The sequence below is a fragment of the Melanerpes formicivorus genome, unplaced genomic scaffold, assembly GCF_026170545.1.
Source record: "Melanerpes formicivorus ecotype bairdi unplaced genomic scaffold, bMelFor1.0.p_v2 SCAF_1, whole genome shotgun sequence".
Taxonomy (NCBI): Eukaryota; Metazoa; Chordata; class Aves; order Piciformes; family Picidae; genus Melanerpes; species Melanerpes formicivorus.
Genome location: NW_027142353.1, coordinates 47,802,501 through 47,818,784, shown reverse-complemented (window position 1 = coordinate 47,818,784; position 16,284 = coordinate 47,802,501). Strand labels below are relative to the sequence as shown.

General features: G+C 61.1%; 1 protein-coding gene across 1 annotated transcript in view; it reads right to left on the bottom strand.

Annotated features, from left to right (window-relative positions):
- Nucleotides 1-58: 58 nt before the first annotated feature.
- C2CD3 (C2 domain containing 3 centriole elongation regulator) overlaps nt 59-16,284 on the bottom strand; it is a 49,270-nt gene continuing 33,044 nt past the window's right edge. Inside the window, exons 21-28 of the mRNA XM_068141923.1 lie at nt 14,851-15,119; nt 12,329-12,418; nt 10,507-11,115; nt 9,309-9,614; nt 7,716-7,854; nt 6,338-6,402; nt 5,367-5,572; nt 59-161 (exon numbers count right to left, since the gene is read on the bottom strand). Coding sequence (XP_067998024.1) covers nt 147-161; nt 5,367-5,572; nt 6,338-6,402; nt 7,716-7,854; nt 9,309-9,614; nt 10,507-11,115; nt 12,329-12,418; nt 14,851-15,119 — 1,699 coding nt within the window. The 3' untranslated portion in view covers nt 59-146. The remainder of the gene's footprint in view (nt 162-5,366; nt 5,573-6,337; nt 6,403-7,715; nt 7,855-9,308; nt 9,615-10,506; nt 11,116-12,328; nt 12,419-14,850; nt 15,120-16,284) is intronic.

Sequence of the window (16,284 nt, the reverse complement as noted above, 5' to 3'; positions counted from 1 at the left end):
CCAGCAGGTGGGATCCTCTGGGATCTGTTCCTCTGCTCACCAAGCCCTGGGGATCACTCTCCTGCTCCTCACCACGTGCTGTGGATGTGAAGTGAGGCAAGGATCTGCTCAGCTTCTGCCTGAAGTAGCTTTGGACCTCATCCAGCTCACTCAGGTTTTGCCTGGAAGGAGGAGGAGGAGGGAAGAGCTTTGCTCAGAGGACTCCAGTGAAGCCTGGGGGGGCAGAGCAGTTTGGGGTGCAGCATCCCACAGAACAACCCTGGAGGGCTGGGCAGAGAAGAGCAAGGTGCTGAAGAGCAAAGCAGCAGGGGAGGGTTGAGGGTGCTCCAGCTGAGCAGGAAGTGGGGAAGCACAGGGAAGGCAGGGGAGCAGGGAGCCCCAGCTCAGGGAGGGGAGGGAGGGGAGCAGAGCAGGGAGCCCCAGCTCAGGGAGGGGAGGGAGGGGAGCAGGGAGCCCCAGCTCAGGGAGGAGAGGGAGGGGAGCAGGGAGCCCCAGCTCAGGGAGGAGAGGGAGGGGAGCAGAGCAGGGAGCCCCAGCTCAGGGAGGGGAGGGAGGGGAGCAGAGAGCCCCAGCTCAGGGAGGGGAGGGAGGGGAGCAGAGAGCCCCAGCTCAGGGAGGAGGGGAGGGAGGGGAGCAGAGCAGGGAGCCCCAGCTCAGGGAGGAGGGGAGGGAGGGGAGCAGAGCAGAGAGCCCCAGCTCAGGGAGGGGAGGGAGGGGAGCAGAGAGCCCCAGCTCAGGGAGGAGGGGAGGGAGGGGAGCAGAGCAGGGAGCCCCAGCTCAGGGAGGAGAGGGAGGGGAGCAGGGAGCCCCAGCTCAGGGAGGAGGGGAGGGAGGGGAGCAGAGAGCCCCAGCTCAGGGAGGAGGGGAGGGAGGGGAGCAGAGCAGAGAGCCCCAGCTCAGGGAGGGGAGGGAGGGGAGCAGGGAGCCCCAGCTCAGGGAGGAGGGGAGGGAGGGGAGCAGAGCAGGGAGCCCCAGCTCAGGGAGGGGAGGGGAGCAGAGCAGGGAGCCCCAGCTCAGGGAGGGGAGCAGAGCAGGGAGCCCCAGCTCAGGGAGGGGAGGGAGGGGAGCAGCCCCATTCTCCTGCCTCCCTACCCCAGGCCCTTGAGCTCTTGCTGAGCATTGCTCAGATCCCCCTGGGGGGCTGCTCCTCTCCAGGCTCTCAGCCTGCCACTGACCTTCCCTCCCAGTCTCTCCTTTTCCAACCACAGAACCATTTGGGCTGGAGAAGCCCTTTCAGATCATCCACTCCAACAACTTTCTAACTACCAAGGCTGGTGCCAAACCATGGCCCTCAGCACCACAGCTCTGCCTCTCTGAAACACCTCCAGGGAGCCCCAACTCCACCACCTCTCTGGGCAGCCTGGGCCAGGCTTTCAGAACCCTTCCAGTGGAGAAGCTTCTTCTGATGTCCAGCTTAAACCTCCCCTGGTGCAACTTGAGGCCATTTCCTCTTGTCCTATCCCTTATTCTCAGTAAGAAGACTCCAGCACTGCCCTGGGCAGCTGCCACAGGCCTGGGCACCCCTCAAGGGGCACAAATTGCTCCTCAGGGCCAAGCTCAACCTCCCCTGCCACAACCTGAGGCCATCTCCTCTTGGCCCAGCCCTCAGGAGCAGCCCTTGAGCCCCAGCTGGCTGCAAGCTGCTCTCAGGGAGCTGCAGAGAGCCACAAGGTCTCCCCTCAGCCTCCTCTGCTGCAGCCTCAACCCCCCCAGGGCCCTCAGCTGCTCCTCACAACTCCTCCAGAGCCTTCTCCTCCTTCCCCAGACCCCTCCCCAGCCTCCTTGCCCTGCTCTGGCCCTGCCCCAGCCCTCAAGCTCCTCCTGGCAGGGAGGTCCCAGCCCTGCCCCCAGGCTTGCAGCTGTAGCCTCACCAAACCTCTCTCACCTGCCTCCTGCTCTGCAGGCCCCTGGTACCCCCTGGCACCTCCCCCAGCTTTTGTCCTTCCCAGCTCTGCCTGGCCAACCTGTGACCTTCTGGGCTGTGAGGGCTTTACCTGAGGGCTGCCAGCAGAGCAGCTCTGGATGGTGATGGTGGCAAGGAGCCCCCCCTGGGGGTGCTGCCTCCTGCCTGCTGCAGGGAGAGGTGGAACCTGCGGACGTTGCGGAGGTGCTCCTGGTGCCGAGGCCTCCGGGGGCCAGCAGGGCTCTTCTGCCTGCAACAACACCCCCAGAGCTCAGGCATGCACCTCCTGGCAGGGGACCCAGAGGCCACAGCCACGAGGGGAGGGCTGCAAGCTCTCAAGAAGGAAAGGTTGAGAGTGGGGAGCTGTTGTCTACCTTTGCAGACCCATAGAAGGCGTTGGGCTGGAAGGGACCTCTAGAGGTGACCCAGGCCAAGCCCCCTGCAGCCAGCAGGGACATCCCCAACTAGAGCAGGGTGCCCAGAGCACCAAACCAGCCTGACCTGGGGTGCATCTAGGCATGGGGCCACCAGCACCTCCCTGGGAAAGCTGTGGAAGGGGCTGAGGAGAAAGCTGGAGACAGAGCTTTGAGCAGGGCCTGAGGGGACAGGGCAAGGGGGGGAAGGGTTGGAGCTCCAGAGTGGAGAGAAGGGACCAGGAGGGCAGGGGAAGGGACCAGGAGGGCAGGGGAAGGGACCAGGAGGGCAGGGGAAGGGACCAGGAGGGCAGGGGAAGGGACCAGGGGCACAAACTGGAACCTCATCACTGGGAACCACTGGAGAGAGTCCAGGGGAGGCTGGGGAGAGGCTGAGGGGCCTGGAGCAGCTCTGTGAGCAGCAAAGGCTGAGAGGATGAGCTGCAGCTGAGCCTGGCACTGAGCTGCTTGAAGGGCAGCTGGGGCCAAACAGAGAGGGCCAGCTGAGGGCCTCCTGAATTATTCAGCACTCCCTGAAGCTCCTCAGGAAGGAGCTGAGGGTGCTGGGGGACAGCAAGGGGGTGCCCAGCAGCCAGCAAGGTGCCCTGGGGGACAAAGAGGTCACCAAGGTCTCCTACAGGGCATCAAGAAGAGTGTGGGCAGCAGCAGGGGCTGGGAGGCTCTGCTGCCCCTCTGCTCTGCCCTGGCCAGGCCACAGCTGCAGGGCTGGCTCCAGGGCTGGGCTCCCCAGCTGCAGAGAGACTGAGACCTGCTGGAGAGAGTCCAGGGGAGGCTGGGGAGAGGCTGAGGGGCCTGGAGCAGCTCTGGGAGCAGCAAAGGCTGAGAGCCCTGGGGCTGAGAGCCTGCAGAAGAGCAGCCCCAGAGGGGAGCTGAGCAATGCTGAGCAAGAGCTGAAGGGGCTGTGGGGGGCAAGAGGCTGGGGCTGGCATCTGCTGAGTGCTGCCCAGGGCCAGGCCAAGGGGCACAAAGTGGCAGGCAGGAGGTGGCAGCAGGAGAGGAGAAAGTTGTTTGGTGTGAGGGTGCTGGAGGCCTGGAGCAGGCTGCCCAGAGAGGTTGTGGAGTCTCCTTGTGTGCAGAGCTTCCAACCCCCCCTGGCCATGGTGCTGCTGGGCAAGCTGCTGGGGGTGCCCTGCTGGAGCAGGCTGGGCTGGGCCTGGCTGAGCTCCAGAGCTCCCTCTGGGTTGGCCACTGGACTTACCACTCTGGAGGGGGAACAGAGACTTCCTTGGAGAAGATGTTCTCCACCTGCTTGGGAAAGCTGGGAGCACGAGTGGGAAGTGGTGGGAAGCTGCCCTTCACCTGGGGTAAAGAGGGACAGCAGCCATGAGTCTGACAGGCAGGACACTAGAGAGGTCCAAGCCTTTCTCTTGATGAGACAGCAAAGACCAGCTGAACTGAAGAGCTCTCATTTCTCAAGGGAGGCAGAGTCTCAGACTGCATCAGGTTGGAAGGGACCCTCCAAGGTCTTCTGCAGCCAGCAGGGCCACCTCCAGCTAGATCAGGCTGCCCAGGGCCACCTCCAGTCTGAGCTTGAATGTCTCCAGGGATGGAGCCTCAGCCACCCCCCTGTGGCCTGTTCCAGTGTCTCACCACCCTCCCTGTGCAGAGCTTCTCCTGATGTCCAACCTCAACCTGCCCTGCTCCACTTTCAAACCACTGTCCCTGCTCCTCTCACCCCAGGCCCTTCTGAGCAGTCCCTCCCCAGCCTTCCTGCAGGTCTCCTTCAGATACTGAAATGCAGCTCTGAGGTCTCCCTGGAGCCTGCTCTTCCCCAGGCTGAGCAGCCCCAGCTCCCCCAGCCTGTCCCCACAGCAGAGGTTCTCCAGCCTCTGATCACCTTGGTGGCCTCCTCTGGACCCTCTCCATCAGGTCTCTGTCTCTCTTGTGCTGGAGGCTCCAGAGCTGGCCACAGCCCTGCAGGTGAGGTCTCCCCAGAGCAGAGCAGAGCAGAGGGGCAGGATCCTCTCTCTCCAGCTCTGGCCAAGCTGCTTTGGATACAGCCCAGGCTACCCTTGGCCTTCTGTGCTGCCAGTGCCCATTGCTGCCTCCTGTCCAACTTCTCCCCCACCAGCACCCCCAAGGCCTTCTCTGCAGGGCTGCTCTCAACCTCCTCCTCCCCCAGCCTGGATTGATGCTGAGGCTTGCCCAGACCTAGGTGCAGGACCTTGCTGAATTTCCAGGGTGGTTTGGGACATCAGCTGCCCCCAAAGCAGCCAATGTGCCAATGCCAGGCTCCCAGACACCCAGAGCCAGGCAATGTTCCCTAACCATAAACAACCACAAACATCAACAAAACAACAGAGGGAAGCCACTGGAGATGATCAGGACCATGGAAAAGGACCTGGAGATGTCAGCTGACAGAGGCTGGAGAGTGCCCAGGTGGGCAAGGAGGGCAGCAGCAGCCTGGGCTGGAGCAGCAATGGTGTGGGCAGCAGGAGCAGGGCAGGGATTGTGCCCCTGGGCTGGGCACTGGGGAGCCCACAGCTGCAAGCCTGGGGGCAGGGTTGGGCCCTCCCTGCCAGGAGGAGCTTGAGGGCTGGGGCAGGGCCAGAGCAGGGCAAAGAAGCTGGGGAGGGGTCTGGGGAAGGAGGAGAAGGCTGTGGAGAAGTTGTGAGGAGCAGCTGAGGGCCCTGGGGGGGTTGAGGCTGCAGCAGAGGAGGCTGAGGGGAGACCTTGTGGCTCTCTGCAGCTCCCTGAGAGCAGCTTGCAGCCAGCTGGGGCTCAAGGGCTGCTCCTGAGGGCTGGGCCAAGAGGAGATGGCCTCAGGTTGTGGCAGGGCAGGTTGAGCTTGGCCCTGAGGAGCAATTTGTGCCCCTTGAGGGGTGCCCAGGCCTGTGGCAGGCTGCCCAGGGCAGTAGTGGAGTCCCCATGGCTGGAGGGATTGGGAAGCTGTGGTGCTGAGGGCCATGGGGTGGTGGTGCTGGGGCAGTGCTGGGCTCCATGCTTGGATCTGAAAGGCCTCCTCCCAGCCAGCCTCAGCACCATGCCTCTGGGCAGCTCTGCAGGGGGCAGGGATCTGCAGCACCTACCGAGGATGCTGCTGCCTGGGCTCGGATCCTTGCCTGCCTCTCCTCCTTCAGGTGGCTGATGCTCTGGAGAGGGCAAACAGCAACTTTGAGCTGCCCTCTGCACTGTCCACTGAAGTCCAGGATGTTGTACCAGCCACAGACCAGCTGGAAGCCAGAGAGCAGAGGAGAAAGGTCCACGGATGCAAAGCCAATCACCCGCTCAGACTCTGGGCAAGAAGGAGGAAGGAAAACCACAGATGAATTGAAACTGACCCCAAACACAGCCCCAGGGGCAGGGAGCTGCTTGGGCTGGAGGAGAACCTGCAGATCATCAAGCCCAATCATGAGCCTGCCCCAGCTCCACCACCCCATGGCCCTCAGCACCACAGCTCCACACCTTCCCAACCCCTCCAGCCATGGGGACTCCACCACTGCCCTGGGCAGTCTGCCACAGGCCTGGGCACCCCTCAAGGGGCACAAATTGCTCCTCAGGGCCAAGCTCAACCTCCCCTGCCACAACCTGAGGCCATCTCCTCTTGGCCCAGCCCTCAGGAGCAGCCCTTGAGCCCCAGCTGGCTGCAAGCTGCTCTCAGGGAGCTGCAGAGAGCCACAAGGTCTCCCCTCAGCCTCCTCTGCTGCAGCCTCAACCTCCCCAGGGCCCTCAGCTGCTCCTCACAGGCCTGGACAACCCTCAAGGGGCAAAAATCATTCTTCATGTCCAGCCTAAACTTCTCCTGGGGCAACTTGAGGCCATCCTTTCTTGTCTTGTGCCTTGTTCCTTGGGAGAGGAGACCAAACCCCCAGCTGGCTCCAAGCTCCCCTCAAGGAGCTGTAGGCAAATCAAAGACCTAATTAAACCCAGGTCACCCCAGGCAGGGGCTGCAGAGGACAACTCCTCCCAAGCACAGAATGGGTTGGAATGGTTGGAAGGGACCACCCAAGGTCATCTAAGTCCAAGCCCCTAACCCCCCCCCCCACCAACCCAAGCTTACCTGCTTTATGCCATACTTTGAAGACCAAGGTCTGCTGTGGATCCAGCAGCAGCTCTTTGGACAACCTGTCAGGAAGGGAAATAAAGCCAGAACCAAACCAGGATTTGTTATGGAATGTAATGGGGGAAGAAAAGCCCAAAAGAGTAAGTTCAGGGGAGGAGGGGAAACCTCCACAGCTCTGAAGGTGACTGCTGGAAGAAACCACCCAAGTGAGGAGTCCAACAGGAAAGAGCTCTGAAGGTGAAGCAGTTTAGATGCAACTCTGAGCCCTGCTGGGACCCAAGTGGGAGCAGTGCTGACAGCCCTGAGGCTGTGCTGGCAGCCAGGGAGCCCTGGGCAGGCTGAGAGCTGGGGCAGAGGAACCTCCTGAAGGCCAAGCAGGGCAAGGGCAGGGTCCTGCCCCTGGGCAGGGACAACCTCCTGCAGCAGCACAGCCTGGGGGGGAGCTGCTGGGGAGCAGCTGCCAGGAGAAGGAGCTGGGGGTGCTGGGGGGCAAGGAAGTGCCCAGCAGCCAGCAAGGTGCCCTGAGGGACAAGGAGGACAAAGGTGTCCTGGGGGGCATGAAGAGGAGTGTGGGCAGCAGCAGGGGCAGGGAGGTTGTGCTGCCCCTCTGCTCTGCCCTAGCCAGGCCACAGCTGCAGGGCTGGGTCCAGGGCTGGGCTCCCCAGCTGCAGAGAGACTGAGAAGTGCTGGAGAGAGTCCAGGGGAGGCTGGGGAGAGGCTGAGGGGCCTGGAGCAGCTTTGTGAGGTGCATCCCATAAACTGCATCAAGTCTTTCCTAACCTTGCCAAGAGTCCTTCAGGAGTGAGCAGCTCTGTCCTGCAGATGGGAAACTACAGCTTGGCTTGGGGGAGGCCTTCTGGCCCTGAAAGCAGCTTGGGGCAGGTGTGAGTTGGTCTCTTCTCCCAGGGAACAAGGGACAGGACATGAGGAGATTGTCCCAGGGAAGGTTGAAGTTGGCCATGAGGAACAATTTGTGCCCCTTGAGGGGTGCCCAGGCCTGGCCTAGGCTCTCCAGGGCAGTGCTGGAGTCCCCATGGCTGGAGGAGTTTGGGAGCTGTGGTGCTGAGGGCCATGGGGTGGTGGTGCCCTGGGGCAGTGCTGGCTCCATGCTTGGACTCCATCACCTTAAAGGCTTCTTCCACCCTAAATGACTCCATGCTTCTAAGCTCTGAAGCCCTAACTCCCAAGCACCCAAGGTTCTGAGCACCTCAAACCACCCTTCCTCAGGTCAGCTTCAGAGCAAAGCTTCCACCAACAACTTCTCCCTTAGTGGGCACAAAGCAAAGTGTGGGGGGGATGGAGGAAAGCATCCAAGGCCACCTCACTGTGTCCTTGCCACACCCAAGGGGGCTTTGGGAGCTCCCCCCTGGCTTACCTGGCTTGCTGCTGGAAGTCCCAGAGTGGGGAGTCTGTGTTCTCTACCACTGGGGTGCTGAGGGGAACATCTGCACCAGCCACAGGGAAGGACACACAGCTGCTGGGGGCTCTCACCTCACGGTCTGTCAAAGGGCTCCCTGCAGAAGTCACAGAGCTGTGCTTCATGAACCCAAAGGGGGCACTCAGGAACTAAGGAGAGGTCATGAACTGTGACACCAGTGAGTTTTGGGGCCCTCACTACAGGAGGGAAGGGCTGGAGCAGACTCAGAGAAGGGCAACAAGGTTGGGGAGAACGGGGCTGGGGAGGAGCAGCTGAGGGAGCCCCAGGAGGCTGGGGGGAGACCTTCTGGCTCTCTACAACTCCCTGAAAGGAGCTTGGAGCCAGCTGGGACTTGGTCTCTCCTCCCAAGGAACAGGACAAGAGAACATGGCTTCAAGTTGCTCCAAGAGAGGTTGAGGTTGGTGATCAGAAGAACCTTCTCCACTGGAAGGGTTCTCAAAGCCTTGCCCAGGCTGCCCAGGGAGGTGGTGGGGTCTCCCTGCCTGGAGGGGGTTCAAAGCTGCAGAGCTGTGGTGCTGAGGGCCATGGCTTGGCACCAGCCTTGGGAGAGCTTACAGAATGGTTGGACTTGGGAAAGAGCTTTAAGATGATCCAACCAAAGCCATTCTGTGGTTTTAGGTTCTGTGGGTTGGTGGTGACCTGGCAGTGCTGGGTCCATGGTTGGACTCTGTGAGCTTGGAGCTCCTTTGGTATCTGACACTTCTCTAGCAGGCCCTCAGGGTCACAGCCAAGCTCAAAGCTCATCCCCTGCAGTAAGCTGGAGGATGCCTGTGGAATTCATAGACTGCTTTGGCTGGGAAGGGACCTTCCATGGCCATCGAGGCCAACCTCACTGCAGTGATGAGACACAACTTCAACTACAACACCTGCAGCTGTCCCTGCTGCACAGGGGGGTGGTAGGGGAGAGGGAGGAGGGGGAGGAGGAAGTGGGGGTGGCAGAGGAGGGGGAAGAGGAGGAGGAGGGGGAGGTGGGGGTGGCAGAGGAGGGGGAAGAGGAGGAGGAGGGGGAGGTGGGGGTGGCGGAGGAGGGGGAGGAGGAAGTGGGGGTGGTGGAGGAGGTAGAGGTGGTGGCAGGGGAGGGGGAAGAGGAGGAGGGGCAGGGGAGGGGGTGGCAGAGGAGGGGGAGGTGGGGGTGGGGGTAACAGTAGGGGGATAAGGAGGAGGGGGAGGCAGAGGAGGGGGAGGCAGAGGAGGGGGAGGCAGAGGAGGGGGAGGCAGAGGAGGGGGAGGCAGAGGAGGGGGAGGCAGAGGAGGGGGAGGCAGAGGAGGGGGAGGCAGAGGAGGGGGAGGCAGAGGAGGGGGAGGCAGAGGAGGGGGAGGCAGAGGAGGGGGAGGCAGAGGAGGGGGAGGCAGAGGAGGGGGAGGCAGAGGAGGGGGAGGCAGAGGAGGGGGAGGCAGAGGAGGGGGAGGCAGAGGAGGGGGAGGCAGAGGAGGGGGAGGCAGAGGAGGGGGAGGCAGAGGAGGGGGAGGCAGAGGAGGGGGAGGCGAAGGTGGCAGGGGAGGAGGCAGAGGAGGGGCTGTCAGAGTTACCTTTCAAACTGAGGTGCATTGCCCTCTCCACCAGGACGCTGGCAGCGAAGGTGCTCTCCAGGAACACCAAGTCATCCCCCGGGGCTCTGCCGCCCCCGCTGAGCTCTGAGCCGCTGCCGTTGGGTGTCTGATGCTCAGGCATCTCTGGGGGGAGCCCCTCAGGGCTTTTCCCTGTGCCTTCCTCCTCGGTGCTGCTGTCCCCCTCGGCAGAGGGCGGCGCGGCGGCGGGGGAGGCCAGGATGATGTGGACGCGCAGGGCGGCCCCGGCCAGGTCCGCGGCGCTGCTTCTGAACAGGGGATAAAGGCCTGCAAGGGAAGTCACCAACAAGCGGCTCAGGAAGCCCCAAGAACCCCCAGGATGGGGCAAACACCTCCAGCTCAGCCCTCCCAGCTGCTCAGGGTCATTTCCAGCTGAGGTGGCACCCAGCAGCGTGGGGAGGAGGGAAAGGTTACAGAGCTGTCAGCCCCAGATGCCGCAGGAGGAGAAGAAAGAGCTCCAAGGTCCACCAGGAGAACTTTGTTCACCTTGAGGTTGGGCATGAGGAACAATTTGCTCCTCCAAAGGGTGGTGAAGGTCAGGGCTTGTGGTGGGGTCAGCACAGTCAGCACAGACATGACATTAAACTTGGGTTTAGGCCTTCTTCCTTCTCTTCCTCCCTGAGGGTACTGAAGAGAAGCACCAATGGCTTGGCCACAGAAGCCACCATGGAGATGACAGAAGGTCAAGGAACCCAATGGAGTCTTCTGACTGCTTGGCCATGCAATCATGCTATGGTTTGACTTGGAAGGCACCTTCCAAGGTCACCCACTCCAACCCCTGGCAGCCAGCAGGGACATTCCCAACCAGAGCAGGCTGCTCACAGCCCCAAACAGCCTGAGCTGGGCTGGTGCCAGCCATGGGGCAGCTCCCACCTCTCTGGGCAACCTGAGACAGGCTCTCACCACCCTCTGGGTCAAACATTTCTCCCTTCTCTCCAGCCTGAGTCTCCCTCTTGGAGCTCCAAACCATCTCCCCTTGGCCTGTGCCAACAGGCCCTGCTCAGAAGATTGTCCCCAGACATCTGCAGCCTCCTGCACAGACACCACCCTCGGTGCTCCTGGCTCTACCACCATGCCCAAGCCCTCAGCCCTTGAGAACCACTCTTCACCAAGCCATGCAGGCTCATGAGGACCACTCCCACGCCCTTTAGGAGCTTACCACTGACACTTTGTGCAGTCCAGGACCTCTCTGCCAGGGCTGAGAGGTCAACGTAGGCCGAGCCGAGCAGCCGATCCGTACCCAGAGGCCTGTCCCCATCGCCTCCTCTCCCACAGCTCCACCACACCTGGATCTCCAATTTCTCCTCTCTGAAGAACCACAGCAGTCCTGGGCTCCTTCTGAGAGTCACCTTCTTGGGTTTCTTGAAGCTGACTGTCACCTTCTTGGGGTCCTGACTCCTTTTGGGCCTCTGCAGAGATGTCCAAGTGGCTTCCTGGTCGTACAGCTTATACCTGAGGTAGCAACAAGAGTTTGGGTCCAGGCTCTTCTGGCCTGCAAGCAGCACACAGTGGAGTGGCAGCCACAGCTTTGGGGTGGAGATGGTCACCATCACTGGCTGGGCATTGTCCTCCCACTCATCACTATCACCCATGGTGTCCTCATGGCTTTCCTCACTCCACCCCAAGAGCCTGGCGGCCTCCAGGACACGTCCTCGGTCCTCGGGATGAGCAAAGGTGACAGAGAGCTCCAGGCCTCCCACAATGGCCTGCATGAAGCTTGAAGGCATCACATCTTCAGAGAGGGTCACTGGGAACCAGCCTGAAATGCCTGCAGGAGAAAAAGAAGCACCTGGAGACTTGCCACAGAAGGCTTTAGGGTAGAAAGCAACTTGCAGGGGCATCTGCTCCAAGCTCCCTGTTCAGCCCCAAACAGCCTGACCCAGGCTGGTGCCAGCCAGGGGGCAGCTCCCAGCTCCCTGGGCACCCTGGGACAGGCTCTCACCACCCTCAGGGGCAAACATTTCTCCCTTCTCTCCAGCCTGAGGCTCCCTCTTGGAGCTCCAAACCATCTCCCCTTGGTCCATCCCAACAGGCCCTGCTCAAACCTCTGTCCCCAGCTTTCTCCTCAGCCCCTTCCAGCCCTGCCAGGCCACCAGCAGCTCTCCCTGCAGCCTTCTCCTCTCCAGGCTCAACAACCCCAACTCTGCCAGCCTGGCCTCCCAGCAGAGCCCTTCCAGCCCTCCCAGCATGGCTGTGGCCTCTGGCCCTGCTCCAGCAGCTCCCTGCCTGTGCTGAGCCCCCCCAGAGCTGCCCCAGCACTCAGGAGGTCTCCCCAGAGCTGCTCCCCAGCCTAGGTGGACCCCAGGGGCTGTCCCAGCTCAGCTGCAGGACCTGGCCCTTGGCCTTTGTCCCAGGTTGAGGCTGTAGGTCTTTAATAACCAGAGAGTAGACGACCTCCAAGAGGTCCAGAGGGTCCTCTTTGGCAAAGTGGGAATGGTTTATCCCAGCCCAGAGGTCTGCTGTCTCTTCATGAAGTAAGCTGCACAGCTACATCCCTTGTGAGGAGCAGCTGAGGGAGCTGGGGGGGTTGAGGCTGCAGCAGAGGAGGCTGAAGGGAAACCCTCTGGCTCTCTGCAGATCCCTGAGAGGAGGCTGGAGCCAGCTGGGGCTTGGAGTCTTCTCCCAAGGGGCAGCACAAGAGGAAAAGGCCTCAAGCTGCCCCAGAGGAGTTTAGGCTGGACATCAGAAGAAACTTCTCCACTGGAAGGGTTCTGAAAGCCTGGCCCAGGCTGCCCAGGGGGGTGGTGGAGTCCCCATCCCTGGAGGTGTTTCAGAGAGGCAGAGCTGTGGTGCTGAGGGCCATGGTTAGGCACCAGTGTTGGCAGAGTTAACAGAATGGTTGGAGTGGATGCTCCTGAAGGGCTTCTCCACCCAAAACCATTCTGTGACTCTCAGCAAACCTCTCCAGATGTTCTGCCCACCCCCGCCCCTACATTTCGCTTTCCCTCTCGGCACCACCCAGCCCCAGGCTGTTCTCTCACCTGAAGTTCTCCTCAGCAGGTCCCTGGTTGGAATTGTCACTGTCCCCAGGAGATAATCTCTTGATGCCTGAGCTGCCAGGGTCCCAGGGGCTAGAAAAGAAGGACATCAAATTGGAAACCAAGAGCAGAAAGGGATTAGGAGAGGCCCTCCTCTGACACCTTTGAGCTCTGCCCTGGCCAGGCCACAGCTGCAGGGCTGGGTCCAGGGCTGGGCTCCCCAGCTGCAGAGAGACTGAGAAGTGCTGGAGAGAGTCCAGGGGAGGCTGGGGAGAGGCTGAGGGGCCTGGAGCAGCTCTGGGAGCAGCAAAGGCTGAGAGCCCTGGGGCTGAGAGCCTGCAGAAGAGCAGCCCCAGAGGGGAGCTGAGCAATGCTGAGCAAGAGCTGAAGGGGCTGTGGGGGGCAAGAGGCTGGGGCTGGCATCTGCTGAGTGCTGCCCAGGGCCAGGCCAAGGGGCACAAAGTGGCAGGCAGGAGGTGGCAGCAGGAGAGGAGAAAGTTGTTTGGTGTGAGGGTGCTGGAGGCCTGGAGCAGGCTGCCCAGAGAGGTTGTGGAGTCTCCTTGTGTGCAGAGCTTCCAACCCCCCCTGGCCATGGTGCTGCTGGGCAAGCTGCTGGGGGAGCCCTGCTGGAGCAGGCTGGGCTGGGCCTGGCTGAACTCCAGAGCTCCCTTCCAACCTCCACACCCATCCTGGCTCCTCTCCCCCAGGTCAAGCACCACCACTGTCAGCTGCAGGATGGTTTCATTTAGGAGCTGATCTCGATCATCTGGAGCCTTAAACCCCTTCCTTCTTTGCCCCCAAAGGACAATAATCTCTCACAGGCTTCTCTGAAGACACTTGAGGTGATTCCATGTATGAGTAACTGCACAGAACAGGTCCTGGAAGGCTCCCAGGTCAGGTTGTTTGGGGCTCTGAGCAAACTGCTTTGCTTGGGGATGTCCCTGCTGGCTGCAGGGGGGTTGGACTGGGAGAGTTTGAAAGGTCCCTTCCCACCCAACCCACTCCATGACTCTGTGACACAGAGATGAATCCAGAGGAGGCCACAGCCATGATGGGAGGGCTGGGAACACCTCTGCTATGGGGAGAGTCTAAGAGAGTTGGAGTTCATCCATTCATGGAATGGGTTGGAAGGGACCTTAAAGATCATCCACTTCAAACCCCCTGCCATGGGCAGGGACACCTCCCACCAGCCCAAGTTGCTCAAGGCCTCATCCAGCCTGGCCTTGAACCCCTCTAGGGAGGAGGCATCCTGGGTTGTTCAGCCTGGAGAAGAGAAGGCTGCAGGGAGAGCTTCTGGTGGCCCTGCAGGAGTGGAAGAGGCTGAGAAGAAAACTGGGGACAGAGTTTTGAGCAGGGCCTGTTGGGACAGGACAAGGGAGGATGGATTGGAACTCAAAGAGGGAGACTCAGACTGGAGAGGAGGAGGAGATTTTTGATGCTGAGGGTGGTGAGAGCCTGTCCCAGCGTGCCCAGAGAGGTGGCAGATGCCCCATGATGAGAACTCATTCCAGGTCAGGTTGGTTGGGGCTCTGAGCAACCTACTCTGGTTGGGGATGTCCCTGCTGGCTGCAGGGAGGTTGGACTGGATGAGTTTTGGAGGTCCCTTCCCACTCAGACCATTCTATGATTCTGTGCTGCTTCAGGTTAATTTCTCTGGTGGACTTCTGGGGTCTTCATCTCCTTATGGCCTTGGCAGGCTCACAGGATGTTAGGGGTTGGAAGGGACCTCAGGAGGTCATTGAGTCCAACCCCCTGCCGGAGCAGGATCCTAGAACCCAGCTCAGGTCACACAGGAACAGATCCAGATGGGGCTGGGAAGGCTCCAGAGAAGGAGACTCCACAATCTCTCTGGGCAGCCTGCTCCAGGGCTCTGGGACCCTCCCAGTGAAGAAGTTCCTCCTCATGCTGAGGTGGAACCTCCTGTGCTGGAGTTTCCATCCATTACCCCTTGTCCTATCCCAGGGCACAGCTGAGCAGAGCCTGTCCCCTCCCTCCTCACCCCAGCCCTCAGATATTGATAAACATTGATCAGATCCCTCTCAGCCTTCTCCTCTCCAGACTAACCAGCCCCAGGGCTCTCGGCCTCTCCTCACCAGGCAGTGCTCCAGGTCCCTTCAGCATCCTGGTAGCCCTCCCTTGGACTCTCTCCAGCAGATCCCTGTCCCTCCTGAACTGGGGAGCCCAGAGCTGGATGCAATATTCCAGGTGGGGTCTCCCCAGGGCAGAGTAGAGGGGGAGGAGAACCTCCCTGGATCTGCTGGCCACACTCTGCTGAATGCAGGATCCCAGGATGCCATTGGCCTTCTTGGCCACCAGGGCACACTGCTGGCCCATGCAGAACTTGTTATCCACCAGGACTCACAGGTCCTTCTGCACAGGGCTGCTCTCCAGCAGATCACCTCCCAGCCTGTCCTGCTGCAGTGTCTTCTTCCTTCCCAGCCGCAGGGCTCTGCACTTCTCCTTGCTGACCCTCATGAGGTTCCTCTCTGCCCAGCTCCATCCAAGCCTCCCTGAATGGGCCTTACCTGCCTTGCTGCTCTGCTGGTAAATGGAGAAGACAATCCTGGCAGAGTGTAAGATCTCCCCTAGAGAAGCAGCTTCTCCCCCACTCCTGTGGCTGATGAGGCTGCAAGGGAAGTGCAGCTGCTGCTGGAACTCAGGGCAGAAGGTGGAAGGCACAGCGGCCGTGCGGCGCCTCCCGGCCTGGGGCAGGAAGGGGAGCTGGACACAGACGTAGGAGCTGACCCCCAGCTCTGCAGGGCACTGCAAGGCAGGGTTCCTCTGGCTCACAGCCCTGCAGGGAGCATGGAAAAGGAGAACAACAACAGATCCCATCAGTGAGGGCTCTGCTCTTAATGTTGTCAAGGTTGGAGACCTGCTACAGAGGCCTCACGGGGGGTTCTGTCTGCTGGGGGAGGGAAGGAAGAAGTTGGCAACAAGACAGGATGAGGCCTGAGCAGAACTGTCAAGGAACCAGCCCAGAGAGGGTGTGGAGAGCTTCCAACCCCCCCTGGCCATGGTGCTGCTGGGCAAGCTGCTGGGGGTGCCCTGCTGCAGCCAGAGGAGTGTGGGCAGCAGAGCAGGAGAGGGGATTCTGCCCCTTGGCTCTGCTCTGCTCAGACCCCACCTCCAATCCTGCCTCCAGGTCTGCTGTCCCCAGCACAGGGAGGACACAGAGCTGCTGGAGGGAGGCCAGAGAAGGCCACAAGGATGAGCCAAGGGCTGCAGCAGCTCTGCTCTGAGGCCAGGCTGAGGGAGCTGGGGGTGTTCAGCCTGGAGAAGAGAAGGCTCCAGGGGGACCTCAGAGCTGCCTTGCAGCAGCTGCAGGGCTCCTGCAGGAAGGCTGCAGAGGGACTTTTGCTAAGGGGGTCTAGATCCAGGCCCAGGGGGAATGGTTTGAAGCTGAGGCACAGCAGGGTCAGCCTGGGGCTGAGGAGGAAGTTCTTCAGCAGGAGGGTGGTGAGACTCTGGCACAGGCTGCCCAGGGAGGCTGTGGCTGCCTCCTGCCTGGGGCTGTTCAAGGCCAGGCTGGGTGAGGCCTTGAGCAGCTGAGTCTGGCTGAGAGGTGTCCCTGGGCATGCTGTGGAGCTTGGAGATGAGCTCTGAGGTCCCTTCCAACCTGAGCCATGCTTTGCTTCCATGAACATGCCCCAGAAGGAAGCAAGAGGCCACAGCAAACTGTTTTTCCTTGCAAGAGGTGACATCAGCATAAGGAATCATCTACAAAGCCAACAGCCTCAGACATTGCTCAGGAAGAGCACTCAGAGGTCACCTCACTTCCTGATCTTCCCCCAGCAACATCTGGGAGAGGCTGAGAGCCCTGGGGCTGCTGAGCCTGGAGATGAGCAGCTCCAGAGGGGAGCTGAGCAATGCTCAGCAAGAGCTGAAGGGGCTGTGGGGGACAAGAGGATGGAGCCATTGCTCCTCCTGCTGCCTCCAGACAAAGCTGTGCTGAGAGC